Source organism: Nannospalax galili, unplaced genomic scaffold (assembly GCF_000622305.1).
Source record: "Nannospalax galili isolate Female #2095 unplaced genomic scaffold, S.galili_v1.0 scaffold436, whole genome shotgun sequence".
NCBI lineage: Eukaryota > Metazoa > Chordata > Mammalia > Rodentia > Spalacidae > Nannospalax > Nannospalax galili.
Window position 1 is genome coordinate 849,805 of NW_008337921.1, and position 24,784 is coordinate 874,588.

The following is a 24,784-nucleotide window of genomic DNA, read 5'->3' on the forward strand; positions in this document are numbered from 1 at the left end:
GAAAGCAAGAGGGGGTGGGAGATCCTGGGGCCTGGAGTGCTGGAGCGTTCCTCCGAGCTGGGGAAGGTGCCACTTGGTGCCTCAGTCCTTGTCAGATGATAGCAGGAAACCTTCATGAGGCGCCAGCGCCACTGATGACACACCTTGGCCCTGCCCTCAGCAAGCTCTCAGTTTGCAGTGTGTAGGCCCAGGGGTGAGGGGGCTGGGGGTGGGGTGGTGTTGGATGCTCAGGAGGCCCTGCCCCCACTGTGATGAGGCTTCTCTAAAGTAATAGACCATGAAAAGACCAGACCAGGCAGAACATCCCATCTGAGGGGGAGTCTGGAGGGTGTGCTGGGACCACGGTGCTGTCTTTAAGAGCCCCGTAACACGGAAAACAGCTGCGGTATCCAGCACATAGGACTCTCCCACATCTCCCTGTCCTCTGTCCCTAGGTAGTGCTTACTGTTTAGGGCCCAGTATGGAGACCCAGCTGTGACCTGGTGATGACACTCATTCCCATAGTGCTGTCTGTGTCTCTAGGACTGACGTCAACTGAGTCCACTGGACAGACTTAGGGGTACAGATTCCCCAGCCTTTGGGGGAGAGAAGGTTTTGACTCCATTCATACCCTGGAATCTCCTCACAGGCCACCTTCACACACTCCTACCTACCACTTATGGGGCTGGGAACTTGTCCTCCCCTTCAGAATGGAGCCAGATGGCCCAAAGGCTACTCAGGGACTGGCTCTCTGCACAAGGTGTGGGAAAGGGACCCCTCAGGATGACCATCTCCAGGGCACCCCGTGCCAAGCCACCTCTTGGCAGCTGTACTGGGATTGCCCTGGCTGCTCAACAGGAGGCAGGTGAGCACCTGAGAGTTGCCAGACCAGGTCCCTGTCCTGTCCAGTGATGTGTCCTGGGCTGGGAGCAATTAGCTGTCATCTGGGTGGGGAGTAGCTCTGAAGAAAACTGTCCTCAGGCTGTTCTGTCACCTTTCTGAGAATAGTCCTTCTTGTGGTAACCCCTCTCTGTGGAGGGACTTGCATTCCCCTGGTAAGCAGCAACACAAGGCATTCCTGAACCTCCCTGCTCCTTGTGTCTTCTGAGAACTGTCCTGACCCCTCACCCCTAGCCTGTTTGGATTGTACTCTCGCTGTGGAGTCAGTCGACTTCCTCATGTATGGAGACATACGAAACCCTTGTCAGATGCACGTATGACTGCCAGGGCCCACTCTGCAGGTGGTTTCCCGTGCCATGAAGAGATGTCTCATGTGATGAAATCCCCTTTGTCCACTTGGCCTTGGGAGTCACGTTACTGAGCTGTTACCACTTGGGGCTGCAGTGAGTGATGGTGCTCTGTGTGTTTCTCTCAATTACACACAAGGATTGGAGTCTCTGGGTCACGCAATTACCATCCAACTTGCCCAGACTTCTGTGTGATTGCCTCCTGCCTGGTCTTCTAGTCGTTTTACAGTGTTGTCTGTCTTCAGTAGAGTGTGATTATTGTGTATGACATGTAGGCGAAGCTCCCATTTCATCCTGCTGCCGGTGGCTGGGTATCCATTTTCCTAATGCTGTGTACTGAAGGGCTGTCCTTTCCCCAGTGTGCACCATGGTGACAGGCAGGTGGACTGGCTGCTGGGCCTCAGCCCACACTGTGCCATGTGCCTCATGCTACCTTTGGATGGTGTGAGGAGGGTGGGTGCCATGTCCAGCTTTGTGGTCAAGGTTAAGTTGGCTCCGTGTGTGCTCAGGTCAGTTTTCTATGCTGTGAAAATGCCCTCTTCTTCCACTGGGACACACAAATCAGTAGGTGGCACGGATGTTAGGCATCTTTTGAATCATGAGCCCAGACGGTCTTTCATTGGCTGTTGGTGTATTTGCCACCTGGGCCTCTCTGTTCACTCCTGAGTGGTTCCTGGTTTCTTTTCCTAATGGCTTACAATATACAAAGTGCTGCTGACCTCGTTGGGCATCTGGCCTCCCCATGGCCCCAGATGAGCCCAGATCCCCATCATCTGAACAGTGGGGCCTGTATCTGCAAAATGCTAGGTCTGTGCTGCCCCAGCCTCGTCCTTGGGGCTGGCCCCCTGTCCAGGTCACCTAGTGCGTGTATCAGTTTTGTGTGCTCAAGTATGGGTGGCTTTGGTATGTCCTCACAGTCATACACATCTACAGTTCACCTCCTGACCTTTGTCACCTGCACAGGAACCTTTGCACTGTCCTTCCTGTTTCCTGTTTGGCTGCAGGAATGCAGGGATTATAGACACAGACACTCACACTACACATCCAGCTTTTATGTGGGTTCTGGGGATTCAAACTCAGGTCCTCATGCTTGCCTGGCAAGTGCTTTTATCCACTGAGCCATCTTCCCCAACCTGTTTGGGGGAAGGCACATATTTTCTAGGAAGGGACTCACCAGGCCACAGGTCCAGTCTGTGTCATTGGTGGAGTTAGTTGCTAGTCCATTCTCCACATGGCTGTCCACCCCCACCAGAGTGTGCTAGGTTCTGTTTTCCCCTGGACAACACTTGGTTTTTCATATTGTCTGCTTTTAGATTTAGCTACCTGGAAGGATCCCTACTGATCTTTGAGTCCCCTCACACACCTGTCTCTTGGCCTGTCCTTGTCCCATCCACGAGGGCTACTACTTGGTAGCTATACTGTGGAAAGTTACGGAGTGTGTGTGTGTGTGTGTGTGTGTGGTCTGTTCTGTGTTCTGTGGCACAGATTCCCCCACAGTGTCTCACATGTACTCCTTGCAAAGGAGCTGAAGCCCCGGGACCAGCTCCAGTCAATGACATGAGGCAAAGTGGAGACCTAGTTAGCCCAGCCTCTCCCCTTGGCTTTGGAGGTCCGGAGACCTCCAGAGGGTAGATACTCGGGTCACAGTGCAATATGGTCAAACATCAGCCTTTAAGTGATGCCCCACCTGGGCATCCAGCCACCCAGCCCTGCTATGCAGGGAGGACCTGGGTACAGATGGCCACAGACGTACCTTATCACTAGTGAGACTCCTCTTCCTTGTGGGCCTGGGGGGAGGGAGGAGCACATACAGGTCAGCCACGGTGGGCAGCCCTGGCTTCACCACGGTCACCAACAGTTCCTCGGGGATGCTGGTTTCCTGTGGGGACAGCAGACTACTTGGATCCCCTTCATTTTTTAAATTTATTTTATGTGTATGAGTGTTTTTCCTGCATGTGTGTAAGTGCACCACATGTGTGCAGTGCCCATGGAAGCCAGAAGATGATGTTGGACTGCCTGGAATTCAATGGTTGTTAGTCACCACGTGCATGCTGGGAACTGAACCTGGGTCCTCTGCAAGCGTAGCCAGTGTTCTTAACCACCAAGCCATCTCTCTAGCCCCTGAAGCCTCCTCTTTTCCTCATTCTTTGCCACAAGCCAGCTCCCAGGAACACCGGTGCCTGCCTTGCAATCATCCTGAGTCTGGAGCAGGTGAGTGTCCCCCACCATCGAAGTGGTATGAGGCTGTGACACCTGGCCCTGCTGACTCCTGCCCCTTCCTACTTCCAAGCCCTTAGCTGCAAACCCACATAACCCCAAGGTCACCAGGCTCAGCTCCTGGGCATCTGGCTCCATGTAGTATAATAATGTGCTTAATTGCTCATAATTCAGTGGCCTCAGCAATTTCACCAGCATGGGGTAATCAGGGGGTAGTCTCTGTCTATGAAAGTCTTGGATGGCTCTAGTGGGCCTGGCCTCTCTTTTCCTGGGCCCCAGGGATTTAGATAGCCCACTGCCTCTCCAATACGCTGCTGTGAACTGCCTGAGAGGAGTGACCCACTGCGGTTCTTTCTCTGTCTCCAGTCCAGCTCAGAAAGAATTCAGACGGGAACTGGGAGTGGTTTTAAGAGCTCTGGACCAGTGGAGGACAAGAGTTTAGCAGGCCAGTCTCCTGCTGTGCCTGATGATACAGTCCAGTCCCTTTCTTCTAGATGTCCAGCTGTGAACTCAAGCTGGAGCAGCAGCCTGCTGCTTTCCAAGCATCCCGGCCTCGTCCTGCTCTCGTGCCCCAGCCCTTGCAGGCCACACCAGGAGCGCGAACCAAGCTGTCACACACCTTGGCGAGCAGCCGAGTGACCACCAGGCCCACGTCCTCCCTCCATTCGGGGGTGTTGGGGTTGAAGGCGTCCAGGTCTCTGGGGAACTGCAGTGGCACCACCTGGAACTGATCTGGAAGAGGCAGAGAGCAGAGCCAGCAGGTCAGGCCCTGCAGAGGACAGCATGTGTGGGGTGGGCCAGACAGTCCCAGCCCATTCCCATGGTCTTTTGAGGTCAGAAGATTTGGAAGAGCTCTCCCTACATGTACCTCAGTGCCTGCCATGTGACGACGATGACAGTGGCTGCCAACGTGGAAGGAAGGCACGGCGCTGCTTGGTCTGCTCCACAAGACCTGCTCCCTAACTCCCAGGGTTTACACACCTCTGATGTTGGCATCTCCTTCCTCAGGGACCCATGAACCTCAATTCCCTGCTCAACCCGCCAGATCACCAGCACCCTGAGGTTAGGGGCCCCGTGTTGCGCACATTTCTCAGGGCCCACAGCTCAGGACTCACTGTCACTACCCCACTGGCTTCTAAGCTGCCCCTTTTCTCTATTGCAGAGGGCTCAGGAGACAGTGTTCTCTGTAAACTGTGACTCAACATCTGCCTCTCACTCCACAGTGAAGGGAGGATGGGCTTAGGGCAGCCCTCATCCCTCTATCTGAAGGTCTCTAATGAAACTGATGGCTGCCATCCATGGCGGACTGTTATTAAGCCAAATGAGCTTCGGGCATGCTGATGAGGTAATGTGTGCCGGGGACGACTCCTTCCCAGGACAGGGTTCTCTACTGTATGTGTTTCCCTGTGAAACACATCCTTAGAATGGTGGGGGTGAGCGGACAGGCCTGTGGAGGTGGTGACATGGTGCCCAACTGTTCTTGCTGCTGAGTTACTACACAGCCTCCTGTGTATGATGTGCTCCATAAGTATTAGGAGACAATATTCATCTTACAGAGAGGAAAGCTGAGGCCCAAGAGGCCAGAATACCTCAAACAAGGCCACATAGTCAGAGACCAAATCTACCTCGACTCTTCACTCCAACTTAGGGCACCCTGGGGGCAACCAGGCTCTCTGTAGCTGTGCACCTGTGCTGCCCTGCATGGGGTGGGTGGGTGGCGACAACTCACCCAGAACACGGATGACCTTGGAATCCTGCAGCACCGAGTTCCCACAGGCAGCCTGCACTGTCACACGAACGTCCCCCGCGTTTGTAAAACGGGTTGTCACCAAGTTCTCCAAAGAGAGCAGGGGCTGTGGGCACAAGTGGGGTCAGGTCCACCTGACGGAGTACAGGGCTGTGGGGACACTGGCCCCGTTTGCTGTCAGGGCCACACTGGGACTATGCTGATTCCAGCTCTCATCAGCTAGGGACCTGCTGGTAGTTTCCACAGTGGCAGTATCTGGGAGGTGTGGGGTACCCTAGAGCACCCCAGTTCTAAGCTGGATAGGGAGTGTCCTCTGCCTCCACAGCATGGACACATTCATCCCGAGGGGGCAGTGCCTTCCTGTAGAGCTTTTATTGGCTGTTGAGAGCAGGTACAGCCTTGTGCCCCAGCCTGGCTCATCTTCCGAGGTGTGGGCCAACAGCAGCCCAGGCTGCAGCCTGTGGCAAAGATCAGCCATACTCAGCACAGATGGTGGTGATGTCACCTCAGTGACAGGCCAGGCCAGACCCTTATAAAAGCAGGGGCAGAGCCTCGGGGAAGTGAATAAAGGACTTGGAACCTTCAGCTGGCTGGGCCAAGCTGAGACTAGAACTCGGAGCCTCTGCTCCTTCTGGGAGCCCCCCATCCCAAGAAGCATGATTCTGTACTGAAGCCCCTCCCTTCTTTCAGCCCTGTGTCAGTGTTGCTGTTGGGATGCAGGGCTACTACCTCCTGGTTGAGGAACAGTGCCCCTCTCTAGCCTCCAGGATAGACAATCTCTTCTTCCTGGCCACAAGTATCACAGTGTGTATCACCTAAGCTTCTGTGTGAGGCCACATTCTAACCACCTCAGTAATTACTTCCCTGGCCCCTCTATTAAAGACAGCTTCCCCACACAGTCCTTGGCCCCTCTATTAAAGACAGCTTCCCCACACAGTCCTGTGACATGTCATACTGAACTTTGGTCAAGCACTATGTTCCATGTCTTTCACAAGAATACCCAGGAGCTTGTCTTATCCGTCCTGCATCCCCTGAGCAGTTGAACCTCGCACGGATGCTCAGGGTGTATGTGGAGTGGAGGGCCAGGACTGGGCCTTTCCAATGGCCCCCGGAGGGGCCTTGCAGTGGGGAGTGCGCCCCACTTGCCCACTTCACAAGTGTCAGTCTGTGGGAGAGCAGAGAAGGGTTAGGCAGACGAACCTGTAAGCTGTGGCCAATCCACCAGTAGAAGACGGTGAGGTTGGGATTCGGGGGCAGCAATACGGCGGTTAGGTTCACCTCCTGGTTGGTACCAATGGCAGGGACTACCTCGAGGGAGAGGGCCTGCAGGGGGGCTGCAAAGTTCCCCGAAGCCCACGATTAGGGGACAGTGAGGCAAAATATTTTAGAGGCTGATTATTAGTCACTGTTACCATCATCACCACTGCCAACCCCACTATGGCCACCATCATCACCACACCATCAGCACCGTCACTGTTGTGGTTTGAATCTGAAGTGTCCCTCATAGGCTTGTGTTTTGAACGTTTGTTCCCAGGTTGGTGGTGCTAGGTGGAAGGCTATAGAACCTTTAGAAGGTGGGGCTCAGCTTGTGGAAGTCGATCGTCACAGGCCTTTGAATGCTAGAGCCTGGTGCCTGGTCTAAACCTCACTCTGCTTCCCAGTCCGCTATGATGTGAGGAGATTTGGGCTGCAATGTACGCCACTATGCCTCGCCACCACGATGGACTGAAATCCTCTGAAATCAGGAGCCAAAATTAATTGTTCCCTCCCTTGAGTTTCTGTCAGGATTATGGTATAATAGTACAAAAGTAACTAATACGGAAACATGGTATAGACAAGGGGAATTGTTGCTTGGACTAAACCTACCCCTGTGGATCTTAAGCACTTGGAACTTTTTTTCTGAGAGGGAAGTTAGGAGCTGCAGGTTAGAGAAGCCCTAGAATGTTCCAGGAAGAGCTTAATGGACCATTTAGAAGATAGAATGTTAGTGGAAATGCAGACAGGGACCCTAGGCCAGGCTTGTGAGGCCTCATGGGAACAAGGACTCAGTACAGACTGACCAGAAACCATCATGTTGTAATTCTGGAAAAGTCTAATTTTCCCATGTCCTGAAAATGTGAGGCTGAATCAACAATTCATTCTGAATCAATCAACACACATATTTTGTGTGTTTTTGTGTATGGGTGTGATGTGTCTCAGTGTGGCAGCCAGAGGACAACTTGTAAGGGTCAGTCAGTTCTGTCCTTTACAGTGTGGGAACTGGTGAGTGAACTCATGTCATCAGGCTTGGCAGCAAGTGCTTTTATCTGCTGAGCCATTGTGCCACCCCGTGAGGCTGAATTAAAAGGGAACTAAGGGAACAGAGGGCTGGGACATACACTTAACATGCCATCCATACCCGCAATGAACGCCTTTTCTAAAGTAATAGACTAATTTTGCAGAAGAAATTTCAAGACAGCACAGCATTCACGCTGTGGGATGGTTACTGCTGGCTGCTTTTCGCCAAGTTTATAATGAGCATAAGCAGCAAAGAGCAGAAAAGAGGGGCATGAACAATGTTTAGTTTGGCCAGAAAGGGGGACACTGGACAAAAAAATCCTTAACTGTCAAAGATATTCAGTGCCTTTTAAGCAAGATGGCTTAGAGGGTAAATATGCCTGCCATCAAGCCGGGCATGGTGGCGCATGCCTTTAGTCCCAGCACTCAGGAGGCAGAGGCAAGCAGAGCTCTGTGAGTTCAAGTCCAGCCTGGTCTATATAGCAAGTTCCAGGCCAGTTGGGATTATAGAGAGACCCTGTCAAAAAGACCAAAAAAAATCCCCCCCAAACCAAAAACAAAATAGGCCTGCTATGAAGTCTGATGGCCTGAGTTTGATCCCAGGACCCACATGATGGAAGGAGAGAGCCAGTTCCCACACATTGTCATCTGACCTTCGTGTGTGCCTTGTAGCATGCCACCTCCCCCAACTGCACAAAATCAACTAAAAAATGTAAAGAAAAATTTGAACGAAGCTGAGTTATTTGATTAGAACCATAGAAAGGGGCCTTGAGGCAAGTTCAGGAATGGAAGATTCCACTCACCACAGTCTGCGGCGTGTGAAATTGTAAGCACATTTGAAACCTTCCTTTAAAAACCAGATATGGGGGCTAGACAGATGGTTCAGTGGTTAAGAGCACTGGCTGCTCTTGCAGAAGACCCAGGTTTGGTTCTCGGTACCCACATGGTGGCTAACAACCATCCTTATCTCTAGTTCCAGGGGATCTGATGCCTTCTTCTAACCTCCACATACATTGCATAACAAGAGTACATTTACATACATACAGGCAATACACTCATACACATAAAATAACAAAATATTTTAAAAACAGGACACAGGGGTTCCCTGTTCAAGAAGGTTGCCTTAGGGATCAGGAGTCAAGGCACTAGGAGGTTATTGCAGTCATGGTCCAAGGAGGCCCAACTATTGCTGCGTTTTCAGGCATGCAGAAGGCAAATGTTCCAGGGTTATGGAGGCTGGCACATAGACTTTTTTAAAGGAAAGTTTGTAAGACAAGGCACTATGTACATAGCAGGGTCAAATTTTCCTGTGGGGTAATGCATCAAGCTGCGAGGGTGAGACCCAGGATCCACTGGAGATCCCAGGATGTTTGCGAGGCCATGGACGTGACAGCTATGTAGGAAAGCTGCAGGCAGTGAGTGGAGCTTGTCCAAGAGAGGGGGCATGTGTAGTGGAATGGGAAGGCCACAGGGGCAGGATGCCCAACCCCGCAGGGCGACACAACATGCCCCAGATGCTGCTGCACAGGGTTTAATGCTTTCTGTGCTGGGCTTCAGTCTAGTTTTGGTCAAACCTTTTCTATCCTCCTGTTCTGTTTTGCAGCGGGAATGTTTACTGTAGATTGAAAGTGTATAATTGCTTTTTGCTTTTACAGGGACTCATTGCTAAGAAATTTCTTTGAGTCTGAATAGTCTCTTCAACTTTAAGACCACGGGGACTACTGAAGTTGGAATGAATACATTTTGCATTACGAGATGGCTGCAAGCTTTAGGGAAAAGAATTATGGATTGAATCTGAAGTGTTTCCCTTCAGTTTATGTTTTTAGTGCATATTTCCCATCTGGAGGCACTATTTAGGGAGGCTGTGGAGCCGTCAGGAGGTGGGGTCTAACTGGTGGAACTAGATCACTAGAGGGAGTCTTTAGAGGTTACAGTCCAGCCCATCATCTAACCTCATTCTGCTTCCTGGCCCACTGTGATGTGAGGATACCCTATCTGCCACATGTTCCTGTTGCCATGAATGATGTCATGCCTTTCTTGTTGTGATAGACTGAAACCCTATGAAACCATGAGCCAAAGTAAATCTTTTCCCCTCTTAAAGTGTTTCTGTCAGATACTGTAGTCACAGCTATGCAAAATAACTAAAGTAATCATCACCATCATCACTATCGTCACCATCACCACCATCACCACCACCACCACCACCATCATCATCACAATCATTGCCATCACCATCATCTCCATCACCATCATAACTGTCATCATCAGCACCAACATTAGCATTAGCAGCAGCAGCACCACCACCACCATCATCATCTCATCACCACCACTGTAACCATCAACACCTATAGCATCACTGCCATCAACCCCAACATCAGTATCACCATCATCCCCCGATCACCACCACCACCATCACCACCACCATTGCTACCCTCCGCTGTGAAAATCACAGCGGGCCAAGTCTGAGCCCAGCCTGCCTGTGTCCCCCTCCCTTGGCCTCAATGTCCTGAGGGCTGAGGACCTGCAGGCAGTTCCTTGGGACTCCCCAGGCCCAGGCTCTCTGTGTTGCAGGAAAGCCTCAAAGTAGCAGGGGACTTACAGTTGACTTGGACAAAGAGCACAGCCTCGTCATGGCCTGCCACGTTTTCTGCCCTGACAGACACACGGTAGACCCCAGGACTCTCATATCGGTGTCGGATAGGCTCGCCTGTCAGGGTGAGGTTCACATACATGGCCTTGAAGCCATCCCCGAGATCCACCTGGTACTTCGTGGTCTGGACATCACCCTGCAAGGAAACAGCACAGGGCTACTCAGGATGGCCTCAAAGTGGGGGTTCTAGCACCAGGCACCCTCTCTTCCTCTCCCTCCTTCACTTACATGTAGGCACCGTGGGGGTCCGTGGGGAGTAGGTTGGCTCTACCTTTGGGCCTGTAGCCTATAGCAGGCTGGGCAGAGAGGCAGCCCAGGGGATCATGGCTAGGCTCTTCTTTAAAAGGACACTCACCCAGGTGCTGTACAGGGGACACCTGTGGATGATCTTAGGGAGGCAGTTTGAGGGCTAGATGGTGCCCAGCTGGAATCCTGAACCTGAGCCAGGCCATGGGGCTAGGAGAGAAAGTGGGGACCTCTCATGTGGAGGTGCAGGGCTTTGCAGATTCTACCAGGTCTCCAGGGGACCACAGCAGATGAAACTCGACTGTCCTCCGATGGGGCTGTGGCTCCCATTTTCTCATCTCATCCCAGGCAGTGCCAGGAATGAGGCTCTGCTGTGTGACGCAGAGGGAGGGGTTCCCCAAACTGTCTCATGGTGACACTGAACCACCCATGCGAGCTCCAGCCACTGGGTGCTATCCTCCCCAAAGCCACGTTTCTAAGTGCTGGCCAACCCCAACTTCCCAGCCCATGGTAAGATGGAGTTCCTGTGTTCACATACAAGTTCTCCCTCCCTCCCTTCATCCCTCCCTTCCTCCTTCCCTGCCTACCACTCTTCCTCTCTCCCTCTTTCCCTCCCTCCCTGCCTTCCTGCCTTTCTCCCTCCTTCCCTCCCTTCATCCCTCCCTCCCACTTTCCCTCCCTCTCTTTGCCTGCCTCACCTCCCTTCCTCCCTCTCTCCTTCCTTCCCTCCCTCTCCCTCTCCCTCTCTCCTTCCTTCCCTCCTCCCCCTTCTGCTGTCTTTTCTTCAGCCCTCAGCAGACCCACACAACATGCCGTCAGCTATCAGCACTCTTCCTAGCTCACACCTGCCAGACCTCAAAAGCCAATCAGACACTTCTAGGTAAATTATGTTCCTTTAACTTTCTCCATGAGTGCTTCTGTGCTGGTTAGATGATGTCACCAAAATTTACATCTACTGGGGCCCTCCAAATGAAATATTTGGACTAAGTCTTTGTGGTTATAAATCATTAAGAGGAGGTCACACTGGGGTGCTAAGTGCCCAACACCCATGGGTGGAGTCTTTGAAAAGAAAGCAGATTTAGGCACCAGGAGGGAGCTGTGTGGAGACAGAGGCAGGCCCTGGAGCACTGAAGCCACAATCCAAGGGGCTCCCAGACCCCCAGAAGCTGGCTGAGGAGGGGCAGGCCCTTCTCTAGGACCTCATGTTGTTTGCCATTTGTTAGGGCATCCCAGCATGGTTGGTGCTTCATGTGCCCATTCTATAGGTTGCAAGGCTGAGGCTCTCCGGTTCTAGAGGTGGGCTCCCTGCCCACTGTTCTCTGGCAGGGTGTAGTGAGGTCCCACTTGTTCCTGTGAGGGGTGGTTTTCTGCATGCCATCTGGGAAGTGTGTATCTGCTGTGGTTTTGACATCTGTGTCCTTCACAGTGCCTCTCTCCACGTGCTTGCTCACCACCCGCACAGCCTGCTGGGCCAACTGTCTCCTCGTGGGTTTTTCGCCCATTTTTGGGATGTCTGGTTCATCCTCTGACGGCAGCTGCCTTTATCTCCTGGACAGGATCTTTCTTGAAACCAGTGTCTCCTTGATGGAACTGACATACCAAGGTTTCCCTGTGTGGGCCTGGAGCCCCATCCACTTGAAGGACCCCCCAGCCCGAGTCTCTGAGGTTGGCTTTAACATGGATCCTAAAAGTTGTGTACCTTCCCACGTCCTGTTGTATCTGTGATTTGTTTGGGTTCATGTCTGTCTTGACTGTGAGGTCTAGGGGAGATGCTGTTGCTGGCTGGAGAGACTGTCCCCCCAACCTGTTCTAAATCTGTCAAGAGCTTGTCTGTTGGTCTGTTTCTGGCCTCTATCCCACCATACTGGAAATTCTTAGATACTTAACCAAACCTGGGCTCCCCATACTCTGCCCTGCTTTTCACATCTAGCTATGTTTAAGTGTGTGTCCTCAAGTGTGTATGAATATGTGAGAGTGTGTGAACATGTGTGTGAACATATGTCATGGTGTAAGTGTACATACTAGTGTACCAGTGTGTGCTCACCCTAGTCCCATGTTGTCACACCCCTTCTCATCTCTGCCCACCTTAGCCAGTGCCAGATAAGCAGTCCAGCCAGGGTCTGGGTCCAGAGCATAGGTTTCCTACTCGTCCCTGGGCTACCAGGGACAACTGGCCTTTGGGGCTACCAAGCTTCACCAGGCTGGGTAATTGCCAATGTGATGCAGTTACTAGTTCCAGGCTCTAGGGGGCAGAAGATGGCCGTATTTACAGGATGTCTGACCTGGAATTTGGGAGCCCCCTGCTGAGTCTGCTCTGAGGATCCAGGGGGCCCCAAGCCGGTCAGGGCTTTGTCCTTTTACCACCCCGACACACTGTCATGAACGAAGACACCCAGCTCTGCCCCAGAGCTGCCTACCGGCTCCAGTGAACCTCAGGGCCCTCTCAGTGAGCAGAGGACTGGAGGCGGGGGGTCAGAGTGAGGAGGGAGGGGTTGGCTTGGGTCTGGGAGCCACAGTTTTGGGCTCTGTTCACTTGGAGTCTCAGGCTTGGGACCAAACACCATCTCTGCCACTTGTTACCATGAGCTTTGAGAGATTCAACTTCATTGTCCAAGCCTCAGTTCCCCCCACCTATGAAGTAGGTTGGACAGAGCACACAGCGTGAGGTTGTGCTTGGGAGTGCAGGAGGAGGCTGTGTACAGTGCCCGGATGCACAGGTGCTTGGGTGTGGCTGGTCCGTGTCCTCCTCAGCTTAGTTTCCTGTTTCTAGGAGGCCAGATCCCTGCTCCCAGAGTCAGAGACATCGCCACAGCCCCACCCCACATGGCACCCGGTTCTACAGGGCATTTGACTGAAGAAGGCCTAATCATGCATGCATAAGATTCCCATAGCCCCGTGTACTGCAAGCTGAAGATCTGGATTCCTGTGGACTTGTGAGCTGAGTGGGACTGGCCCGGACCCCGGGGAAGGGGGCGGGGCTGCTCCTGCATTCTTCTGCATTTTTTGAGTGTTTGTAAATTTTACCAACTGTCATTTTTTTGTTTCCTACACGGATCATTAGTGGAATATATATAAATAGAAACACAGGACTGCTAACTATTAATTTTAAAAGACCAAAAGAAAATGCAAAAAATTAACAGTTCCCTCTGGGAACAGGATTTTGGGTGATATTTATATCTTTGATGGTTTTTTTATGCATTTCCTAAATATTCTACGATGTACATATATTATTTTTAAAATCAGAAGAAAATGTAACATTTGTTCTAAAATAAAAATAGAAAGAGTGGGAGACTGGGCGGAGATTCATATGTATATATTTATATATATTTGTGTGTATATATATATATAAACCTATATTTATATCCATCCATATATACATGCCCAGAGGAGTTTTCTCTGGCTGTGTGATTATAAGTAACAGTTTTTTTAACTTTATGCTTTTGTTGGGATTCTAAATCAACTAAATCAATATACTTAGAGGTTTTAAAATGTTTTTTTGTGTTGGGCTGGGCACGTGGTTCAGTAACACGTCTCTAGCATGCACAAGGCCCTGGGTTGCAGAAGGCCCTGGGTTCCAGCCCCAGCACTAGAAAATAAGTAAATGATTTTTGTTATATTTATTATTTTTATTTCATGTGTATGAATGTATTGCCTGCATGTATGTAGGTGCACCCATGTTGTGCAGTGCCTGAAGAGGACAGAAGAGGGTGTCAGATTCCTTGGAACTGGAGTTACAGATGGTTGTTAGCTGCCATGTGGGTGCTGGAAACTGAACCTGGGTTCTCTGCAAGAGTAGCCAGTGCTCGTAACCACTGAGCCATTTCTTCAGCCCCAGTAGTTGTTTTTAAATTTAGTGCCCTCTCTGGAGTGGAATCAATTTTGTATCAATGTTTGGTACATATACATGAATATACGCATACCCTTGTACGTTCACAGACAATACGGAGCCCATGTTTCCCACTGACATTCTGACGCATTTGCTTTTGTGTTTGTTTCATTTCAAACACTGGTCTCAATTCAGAGCCAACTTCCAGCCCTGACCATCCCACCCTTGGGAGCAGGCTGGCCTCTGTGCCATGCTCCAAGCTGCCTAGTGCCCCATCCCTGGGTATCTGACTGGAGTAGTCCTTCCAATGACAGCTCAGGGCAGCTGCTCACCTGTTCCTGCCGCACCACAAACAGCACATCCTCTCCAGGCTGCACGGCCACTGCCTCTCCACGGATGCTCACCTGAAGACCCCGGGGTGGTGTTAGGGGGCACTGTAGCTGCACTGGGCTCTGCTGCAGATCCACACCACCCTCGCACACATTGGATACCACCTTCCGGTACCTGGGTGGATGAGGGAGGGTCAGAGCCACAGGTAACATCGGTTCAAGCTGGGCAGGATGCTCTCCTTTCCTGAGGTAGCTCACGGCTCCAACCTCTAAGACCCCATATGCTGCAAGCTCCCCATGTCACCTCATGGCTGCTTCTGCCCATTTAAAGCTGAGAGCACTTTCTGCTTCAGAAAGCCAAAACATACTTAGGGTGATCGTATTGCCCCAAGTAATAACAACTGCTATTTTTGTTGCTGAGGGGTGATGGAAGGAGGTGGTCTGAATCCAAGGCAGAGAGGCTGAGAGGGGCTGGCCTTGGCCTGGCTCCCTGGGTGGCCAGGAGCAAACACACCACTTCTCTTGGGATGGCTGCACCCACCGCTCATCTATCTGCCCCACCCCCACCCTATCAAGCAACAGAACAGTGGCCTCTTCAGCAGCCTACCAGGCCGTGGCAAACAGACTCTTATCTGAAGTGTCAGTCAGGACCTCTATCAAGGGCAGATGAATATGGAAGGATGGGTGTGCACAGAGGATGATGAAATGGATGGGTAGAGAGATGGATGGGTAGGTGGGTAGATGTGTAGATGGAGAGATGGATGACAGATGATGGGTAGGTGGTTGTGTGGGTAGATGAATGGGTGGATCAATGGATGGATAGATAGATGGGTGGATGGACAGATGAATGTGTGGGTGGGTAGATAGGAGTGAATGGGGTGTTGGGGGTAGATAGATAGCTGGTTAGGTGGATTGATAGGTGAATGAAAGGGTAGGTGAATGATAGATGGATAGAATGAATAGATAGGTAGATGGGTGGACGGACAGGGATCGATGGATGGATGTATGAATGGAGAGGGGATGGGCAGATGGACAGGAGATGGATGGATGGTGGATGGATGGATAAGTGAATGGGTGAATGAATAAGGGATGGATGGGTGGATAGGAGATGGGAAGATGGACAGGGGATAGATGGGTGGATGGATGGATGGGTAGGAAGATGGGTTGATGGATGGATGGATAGATGGGTGGGTGAATGGGTGGATGGACAGGGAATGGATAGATGGGTAGATAGATGGAAGGATGGATGGATGGGGGATGGATAGGTGAATGGGTGAATGATACATGCTGAGCTATCTGCTGCTGAAGCTAAAGCCTTTCGCTCCTGGCCCTGCCACTGATTCTTCTAGTTCTCCAGGGGAAGTGATGAGGAGCTCCTCACAGAGCATGAGGAAATGGCGCCTTCAGGTCGGCATGCTGAGCTTTCCTGCAGCTGAAGGCTCACGGCTGCTATATATCTGAAGTTAATACTTCACAAACAGCGGGATCCGTCCAGGGAGACAGGGCCTACCTGCCACACTTTCCCCTCCTGCAGAGCATGTACCCAGAATAGCACAAACTGTAGGAATAGCCGCTGTGTCACAGACCTAGATCCAGCATGGAGGATAATCAGGTAAGCATGCCAGTGACTGAGATTTCAGCTACAGCAGAGGCAAATTTGGAGGAATGGCCAGGGGTGTCCACCAAGGCCTCCTGTTGGAAGTTGGGTTTAAGCGGAGTCCCCCACGTTTCAGGAGCACCTCTGATACCACCAAGGGCTGGCTCTTGAACATGGGTGTGTGAGAGGCTCAGGAGGACCAGGGTAGGGCAGGGCTGTCCTGGGGGTCTCAGTCCTACAGCAGATGTAAGCCTCAGATAGACCTGTCTCGCCCCTCATTCCCCATTGAGTCAGCTCTCTCCTGACAATGCACCCCTCCGAAGCTCAATGAGACCCGTGGGTCGCTGTGCCAGTCTGGTGACTTGCTGAGCCACACACACCTATGAGCCCAGCACCCAGACCATGACCTCTCCTCTAAGCCGTGGACTGTCAGGAAGCATGGCATGGGGTGCTCCTGGCTCTGCCCCTGGAGTTGGTTGGTAGATGGTGTGTAGATGAATAGAGTTATGGGTGGGTGCACTCACCCAAGGCTGCTGGTATAGGTCTTGCCCAGCGCACAGTCATCAGGAGGGGATAAGGGGTTGAACCAGAAGTTGGCGGAGCACTTGCTGGCAGTGGACTCCGAAGAGGGCGAGCGCTCAAACCCATAGTCACTGGAAAGGAAAAGTAAACATTAGATCAGAACCAGGGTGGAGAACCTCACACGGAGGGCCTAGATGCATGCATCCACATTGGTGGGGACATGGGTGAGCACACGTCTGTCCCAGAGGACAAATGGAACACACCAGCTACATTCTAGCGCAAGGAGTGTGAAAGGGATTCTGGGAACCGGTGGGCTTCCTGGGGGGAGACGAATGACTCTCAAAGGCTGCAAGACAGAGGGAGGTGAGGAGGGGCAGGTTGGGGAGAGTGAAGTGAGGCGGCTGGGGCAGGGTGGAGGCTGTGGAAACCATATTGTCACAGGGCAGTGGGCTTCTGCGTGGAGGGAGAAGAGGGACTGTGTGAGCGTGGCTTGCTCCCATGATGCCCTAAGGTGAAGGTGGTAGCATGTGACTGCACACAGGGCCTTGAAGGACACCATAGCTTCCTCTGCCTTGGCTCTGAGCACCTGGTCACCACCATGCAAAGATATTGGAGCAGCTTGGAGGGAGGGGCAGGTGGCTAGAGTTGAGCAGTGCTTACCAGAGGAAGTCAGAGTCTCGGCACTTGCACACACGTGACGTGAGTGCCGATGTGAAGCTCTTCCCCTTGACACACCAGGACGTGGACTTCCTCTTCCGGAAACTTCTCTGCTGGCCCATGATGCAGCGGTCACCCTGTAGTGGGAACACCAGGATGAGGAACTGGCTGAGGTTGTTGACACCTGTCCATCGGCTTCTGTTGATCCTGCTCTGGCAGCAGCCAGGGTGGGGGAGGGATCCCCTTTGACAAGCAGGGAAACTGAGGCCCAGAAGGGAACTTGACATGTCTGAGGTCAACTGGTCCAGCCTCACGCGGCTACTTGCTTTGCACATCTACCTTGTGTAAGCCCTGATTGGCCCTGGGTGATCGTAGAACTGCTGGATCAGTTGGCCACAGGGTGCCAGGTGAGGAGCTGGGGATGGAGCCCTGTCTTGAGGGCTCATATGAACACAGAGTAGGTTCTCAGTACCACCCTGCTCACTGCAACTGGCTGTGGTAGGGGCAGGGCTGGCAGGCATGCTGCTCAGTACGAGTCAGGTTCTGGAACCTTCCCTAGACTCGTCTGAGCACTTGCTGGTAAACCAATTTCGTCATAAAGGCCTATCAAGTCTCTAGCCAGACCCCCACCCTCCACATCTGACCCCTTGATGATCTCCACCCCCAGACATATCTGGTCCCCAGGATGCCTTCAGCTACTGTCCTGCCTGTGGTCAGTCACAGTTCCCAGCCCCAGGCGTCCGTCTCCTCTTAGGAATTTTCTAGCCTCAAATCCTCTTTGGCTACAAAGCCCAGCTTGGAATTCTGCTGCCCCTTGCCCTGGTCCTGAATGAAGTTCTCCAGGCTGACTAGGATGCGAGCAGGTGCCAGGAAGTCACACCCGCAGTCCCAGCCCCACACTCAAGTGCCAGGAGCTAACATGGGGTCTCATGTCCTGTTGGCTCCTGGATGTGAGAGTTAGACATTGACAATGGATTTCAAGTCAGGCCTGGCCCAGACAAGATAAAGTCTGTGCCCATGATGTATCTCTAGGAGCAGAAAAGCCCTAAATCCTACCATGCAGGCCCTGGGGTGAGGGTGGAACCCCGCAGCCCCTAGGGTCATAGAGAACCACAGCTCAGAGCAACTACAGGCAAGGACAGTCCAGAAAATCCCTGGGAGGGAGGATGCTGGGAAGGCTGGGGGAGGAGGGCATTTGTGAGGCTCCCTGGTGGTGGAAAGGGCTTCTGGCTATGGGTGTCCTGGCCCACCTGGAGGTCAGTGAGGTCCCAGGAGCTGTAGTCATCCTCAACACACTGCCGTGGGAAGGACGGCCGGAAGTCCACCTTGACCAGCTCCCAATCAGAGCGGAAGCTGATGTGGCCAAAGACCCTGAGAGGAGAGGAAAGCCACTTTAGACTGATCCTTCCCTGCTGTGCAGACGCATCCTCTGGTCCCGTGTACCGCCACCCACGGTGCCACGCCTGCCGTGCTGGAGTCAGTAATGCGACATGCCCTCCTGCTGCACTTGGCCTGGTGTTGGCACCCCCAGGGCAATCAGTGTATGGCTTGCTGACCACACCAGCACAGGCTGTCCATCTGACCCTACATGGCCTCCTTCCTGGACAGGAGCCGGCTGGGCAACCACGCTGCCCTCCCCCACATCAAGCCTTGCATTGTGCTTTGTGTGGGGAGCCATGTCCAGTGTTGTTTGGTGTCTTCTCTGCCCAGCCATGTGGAATGAGGCTCTGGGCTCACCCCAGGCAGATCTGATACTCCAGAGAAAAAAGCTGTCACGCTGTGACTTGGGCAGCAGGATGAGAAGGGTCAGCGTGACTGTTCAATGCATCCCACCGGGACTCCAGCCCTGCGGGAAGCATGGTAATGTGTGAAGGCTACGCACACTCAGCTCGGCAAGCTGAGACCACAGTGGCCCGCGCAGGCTTCTACGCTTCCCATCCAATCACTCTACAGATCTCAGGTGGCCTTGTCATGGCCCCTTTGTCACCTTGCCCAACAGCTCTCTGCTGAAGAGCCATATGGGAAGGGGGTTCCCATGCCCCTCATATCTCAAAGCACCCAGCCTAAGGGAACACTTTCCTGAGTGAATGTGTACACACACAGCCTGAGTTAGGTGTACCCTAGAACTTACTACATGTCTGATATGTGGCCAAGGCCCTCTCCCTTGGGTTCACCACACCCTGTGAGGAATGTGTGCTGATCATCGCAGATTTCAGAGAGGAAACTGAGGCTGAGGAAGGGACCCATTGGGGATGGCAGTGCCACAGCCCACCCTGAGGAGCTAGAGTTGGAACTCAGGGCCAGAAGCTTGCAACAGCTGTGAAATGGGGCCTGGGAGGGGCAGCCCAGCAAGTTTCTGCATCTGACTTTTGCTACTATGCATTCTAAGCTGTGTAGGGAATGGGCATGGGCCTCTATGACATCTCTGCCTCGGGTTCTGCCTGTGACAAAACCCCAAACCTCTGTTCCAGCTGTCAGCATCTCTCATCTAGATGAAAGAACTTACCAGAAGAGGCCAAAGGGCCACTGATTGATTAGTGGAGAATGGGAAATGTGGGCTACACAGCCATTGCCCTAGCCTGATTGCTCCACCCTGGGGGAAGCCTGGCTGGCACCATCCGTCCTGCACTGTGCTTGGAGAGGCAACTGTGGACAGTGTTACAGTGTCCTGACTAGATGACTGTGGTCACCTTAGATGTAACCTTGAGACAGAGATGCCGTGTGGGCAGGACCCTGTGGTAGGCTCGAATGGAAAAGCTTCCTGTGTGTCAGGCAGTGTGTCCCCTCTGCAGTGTGAAGGATGTCCATGTCCACTGGAATTGGAAGCTGTTTGAAGACTCAGCTCTGTGAAAGGCTCTGTAGGAAGCATTCCAATGCTTTTTAAAAACTTGAGGCATGAAAGCTCCTGCCTGTCAACTCTACCGCTCTCCCCTGATTGAAATGGTACCGGCAGGATGAAAGTAGAATTTGGGGCCCAGATCTGACTCTGAGGACCTCAGTCACACAAAGGGCTAATGTCCTGAAGTACCTGAAGAATGTGAGCCCCACAGTAAGGTAAGGTATTCAGGGTGGAGAGTGCCCCAGTGGCCTGGCTGGAGATCTGAGGCCTGAGACCCTGGTCAGGGCTGTTTCCAGAGTTGCCAGCTATTCCTCCTGATCTGAGGGCTCCAGCCCCACAAACTGCTCAGCTCCCTTATAAAGGGACCAAGGGACAGGGCTGAGTCTGCCCCAGCCCAAGCTGCCGTCAGAGCAAGGGAAGCCATCCTTCCTCCCCGGGTTCTCTTGACAAATACCCAACACCGCCTCCCTGACCTCAGGAAATGTGAGGGTATCCCTCCTGCCTCAGACTATAGTATCCAGGGGGGAAGACCATCCACAGACTGTGAGAGTACAGGACTCCCCAGGGCCTTGATGGTCACAGCATCATGGAGGACGCACAAGCAATGCGTGGATAGTTTGGACCACCTGACTATCAGGATGGGCAGAGCTCCGCCTCCAGGAACAACATGCTCACCTCCCAGGCGTCCAAGTGGAAGCAGAGCTGGACCAGCACCAGCTTCCCACAAGCCAGCTAAGGGCCATGTGCTCAGCTGCCTCTGTCCCAGAATCCAGTCGGCCCCAGTTTCCTGCTGGTCACCCAGCAAGGAGGCTGCAAAGCCAGTGCTACCATGGACTCCTCCACGGAAGCCTGATCACGGCTTCAGTGGGGGGTGGGGGTGTCCACAGACATTCTGTGGAGACTCCATGGGGCTATGGACATTCCGCAGAGCTCTGTAGGCTTCCATGAGGGCCATGGGCACTTCATGGGGTCTGTAGTCGCTGTGGAGGCTCCATGGACATTCCCTGAACCTCCCATGGTGCTCCATAGACATATATGCACACTCTGTGAGGCTCCATGGGGGTCCCAAGGCTCCACGGAAGCTTTGTGAGCTCTGTGGAGTCTCTGTGAGGATGATGGATGTTCTATGAGCTTCTATGAGGCTCCATAGATACTCCCTGGGGCTCGGGGAGGGGGTGCTGTGGACATTCTTGAGATGTTCCATGGGGGAATGTGGACACTCTGTGTGTTTCTGTGGGGGTCATGAATCCTCTGTGGGGCTCTATAGACTTCATGGGCTCCATGGGAACTTTCAGGGACTCTGTGGGGCTCCATGGGCTGTGTATGTTGGGGTTCTGTGGATGCTACATGTAGCCTCTTTGGTTAAGACATGTTGCTAGGGGATCTGTGAGGTTTACCATCACACTACAGAGGGTAAGCCAAGCCTCCAGCAGCAGGGGAAGCAGCCTTTCCTGAGCACCACCACTCCATTTTCTAAGACACTCCATCTTCAACAGCCTCCCTTCCCCACTATGCAGACAGGGAGGGAGCCAGGGTGCAGGGTAGAGCAGCAGCCCAGGACACTGGGGAAGGAATGCAGGCATCCCCTCCCTAGTCTCCTTCCTGGCAGTCACTGGCCAGTTAGGGCAGCAGATGCACATAGGCTCACAGGCCCTAGTCCCTGGTGGGGGTCACGTAGCCTGGCCATCCTGACAGCCATCCTTGGAGTCTGCCCTTTCACTGACCCCTTGTTTACTGAGCTCTGATCACACACCAGGTGCTGTCCAGCCAAGCACATTAATGGAACAGGATGAAGGACCCCTCTCTGAGAGTCTCAGGAGGGTCGGGCCAGTAAGGTCACACTCTAGGCAGAGCCCAAACAGGGACATGACTCTTGAAGGGATGAGGGAAAGGCCAGTGTCTTGGAGGTGGAAGGAATCTAGTACTCTGTGACCCTCTTACCTTACAGGCCTGAGAGGTACCAGGTTTGCATCGGGTCCTCCGGCCCTGTTCTTTCATTCCTCCCATCCTCTTTGATCTTATTCTTCCCTGGAGGCTGCTCCAGCCCCTGGCCTGAGTAGAAATGACCTTCAGGTTTCCTGAAGGCCTCTCACCACTCAACTTAATGGCCTGTGTGGTCCCCATCCATCCTGTCTGGAAACTAGGAGACACACTGGCCATCCCCAAATGCAAGGGTAAACGTCTTTTCTCTACCCTCAGAGACCCCTAAAACCAGCCTGTGGTGAGTCCTATGGCCAGTTCTCCTGGGACCTCAAACAGTGCTAACACACAGTATGTGCTCAATAAATGCTCTTTACACACCGGGCAGGGCAGAGGAGCTCTAGTAGCCTGGACTCACATCTCTGCGGTGCTCAGTGCTACCCAAGGCTGGTGCAGCTCCCAAGGCTGCACCACAGAGCTGGTCCAGCAGGAGTGTCCATCTGAGCAGAATCAACCTCACAACTGGTCCCACTGTACCTCTGGGGAGACCCACAGTAGGCTCACAAAAGGGATGTGGTGTGTCAGGCCATCTCAGGGCTTTTCCATGTGGCCTCTGTGAAAGAGCTGGGTGGACTCTCAGAAGGGCAAAAGTAGGGTATGAACCACTAAGAGCCCAGCTGACCCTTCATGCCCACACCATGCCAGGGGTCACTCATGGGCAGCAAGCCCATGCCTGCCACGATACTGGAGACCACTCTAGGTTGAGGGCGAGGTTGCTCTGCCTGGCTAGTCTGTGAAGAGTAAGGATCAGGGAATGGCTTGTCTGTTCCTGAGGGACCAGCAGCAAAAAGACTTCCACTGCACAGTCCTGTTGGGTCTTGGGGCCAGCCTGTGAACCTCCATTCTACTTCTGGCCAGTCAGTGCCATGGGCAGGGACAGAGTGCTTCACACAGTGGCCAGGATGAGAGCGGGAGATGTCGGCCTAAGACAGGGAGGCAAGGCCCCAGCCTGAACCCACCTCAGAGCTCAGAGGCCTGACATGCCATGCCTGGGGGTGGCTCTGACCTGTATCCTCCCAATCGCCTGTTTTCCCTGCACCCTGCCTCGCACTCACGTCATGACCAGCGTCTCATCCCCTGGCTCGCTCAGCAGCCCGTCCACGAACACCGAGGTACTGGTGAAGTTGTGTGTGCTCCAAGTGTGGCCCTCGTCCACGCTGAACCTGTGAAAGGCCATCAGTGTCCACTGGGTGGCATGATCACATGGGCATCCATGATTCTTTATCCCAATGGAGGCCAGCTCTGGGGCCAGCCAGCACAAAGGCCACAGCTAGATTCCCCCACTCAGGGGAAAGCCACTGACTATCTGCCACCACCAGGTAGTATCCCTCACTACTTAGCGTGGTCATGGCACAGTGCCCTAGACATACTGTGTGGGTCCCATACAGGCACTGCTCTCCACAAACTTTGGGGGCATCTGAGTCTTGGAACATCCAGAAATAGCACTAGAGGCTTGAGCTCAGCTCAGGGTTTGGGGTCAGTGACAGGACCAACATTATAATGTCATCATCTCCCAAGCTATAGAGCTCTTTCAGACTAACGTGACTGTGGCTGCCCGGCAGGTTCCCAGTTCTGCCTCTTGGGTCCCAAGTTCACCTTGTCCTCAGTGTGTCAATGAGCCCTTCAGTGAGCGATCTGAAGCTGCTGTTTAGCCTACCTGGATACCACCCCCCGCCGCCCCACTCCTCCCTCACAGAGTCCTGCCTCCATGGACCCCACAGCCCACTCCCAATCACCCCATCTGTGCTGTGTGCCCTTTGTTCATCCTGCGGGCAGGGCAGTCCATCTCTGGGACACCCTAGGAGGGGTGGGAGGTGTAGGACACCCCAGAATTAGGACTCAGGGGGACTGTCTGGGATGCTCTGGGCCCTCTGCCTATGTGCCCATCCCACCTTGCCCCACCAGCCCACCACCTCACTTGAGGATCTTCAGGGGGATGGAGGTGTCCTTGATGGCCACAATGACGCCACCATGGTCCAGGTAGAGAACATGGTGTTCCTCCTCGAACACCTGTGGGAGGGATACACTCAGGGTGAGGCCTGGGGTGGAAAGACACACACTCAGGGCAAGGCTTGGCGATGCCTAAGGGCAGAGGGCAGAGCCTGGCCAGGCAGGTTGCCTGATCTTTAGCACGCCACATCTACTCTTGACTCAGCATACGAGGAATGAGCAGGGCCTGTGTGGCAGCGGCAACTTCTCCACCCCGAGGGAGAGAGGGCCTGCGGTGGCATCCCCGTCATCCTGTCACGGGGAACCTGGCTCAGCGAATGGCCCAGCAAGCAGGGAAGCAAGGTGCACTCAGAGCTGCATTTAGGGTGAACCCCAGGCGGACAGGGTGTGGCCAGCAGAGACACCTCTGGGACACCTCTGACCCCAGGCAGGTGCAGACAGCCCTGGTTTCTTGCAGTCCTGCTCTCACAGCAGTGAGGACATACTCAGGCCTCACACTCAGGAGTGGCAGAACCAGGTGTGGCCCTCAGTCACTCCAGGATGCTGAACCTTCTGCCTCCTCAGTGACTCGTACACTTGGGTTACAGGGCATGTCCCCAGACACAGCAAGTGAAAGCTCTGTGGCCTGGGCCCAATGCCCTCCCTGTCCTCCATGGAGGGGCCGCACATCCTGTATGGGTGCAGTGCAAGGGGTGCCTGGGACTCAAGAGGTCAGAGAACA

General features: G+C 53.3%; 1 protein-coding gene across 3 annotated transcripts in view; it reads right to left on the minus strand.

The window, feature by feature from the left end:
* The window catches only part of Sorcs2 (sortilin related VPS10 domain containing receptor 2), a 412,336-nt gene that overhangs the window by 6,330 nt on the left and 381,222 nt on the right, over positions 1 to 24,784 (minus strand). For 2 of the 3 annotated variants that reach the window (XM_008832857.3, XM_029563427.1), the window contains exons 13-23: positions 24,032 to 24,123; positions 23,169 to 23,276; positions 18,545 to 18,665; positions 17,298 to 17,431; positions 16,640 to 16,768; positions 14,522 to 14,693; positions 10,067 to 10,253; positions 6,391 to 6,524; positions 5,173 to 5,296; positions 4,063 to 4,175; positions 2,980 to 3,105 (exon numbers count right to left, since the gene is read on the minus strand). In XM_008832857.3, the coding sequence (XP_008831079.1) occupies positions 2,980 to 3,105; positions 4,063 to 4,175; positions 5,173 to 5,296; positions 6,391 to 6,524; positions 10,067 to 10,253; positions 14,522 to 14,693; positions 16,640 to 16,768; positions 17,298 to 17,431; positions 18,545 to 18,665; positions 23,169 to 23,276; positions 24,032 to 24,123 (1,440 nt within the window). Of the gene's footprint in view, position 1; positions 88 to 2,979; positions 3,106 to 4,062; positions 4,176 to 5,172; positions 5,297 to 6,390; positions 6,525 to 10,066; positions 10,254 to 14,521; positions 14,694 to 16,639; positions 16,769 to 17,297; positions 17,432 to 18,544; positions 18,666 to 23,168; positions 23,277 to 24,031; positions 24,124 to 24,784 lie in introns of those variants that run through there. The other variant, XM_029563428.1, reaches the window with a different exon arrangement.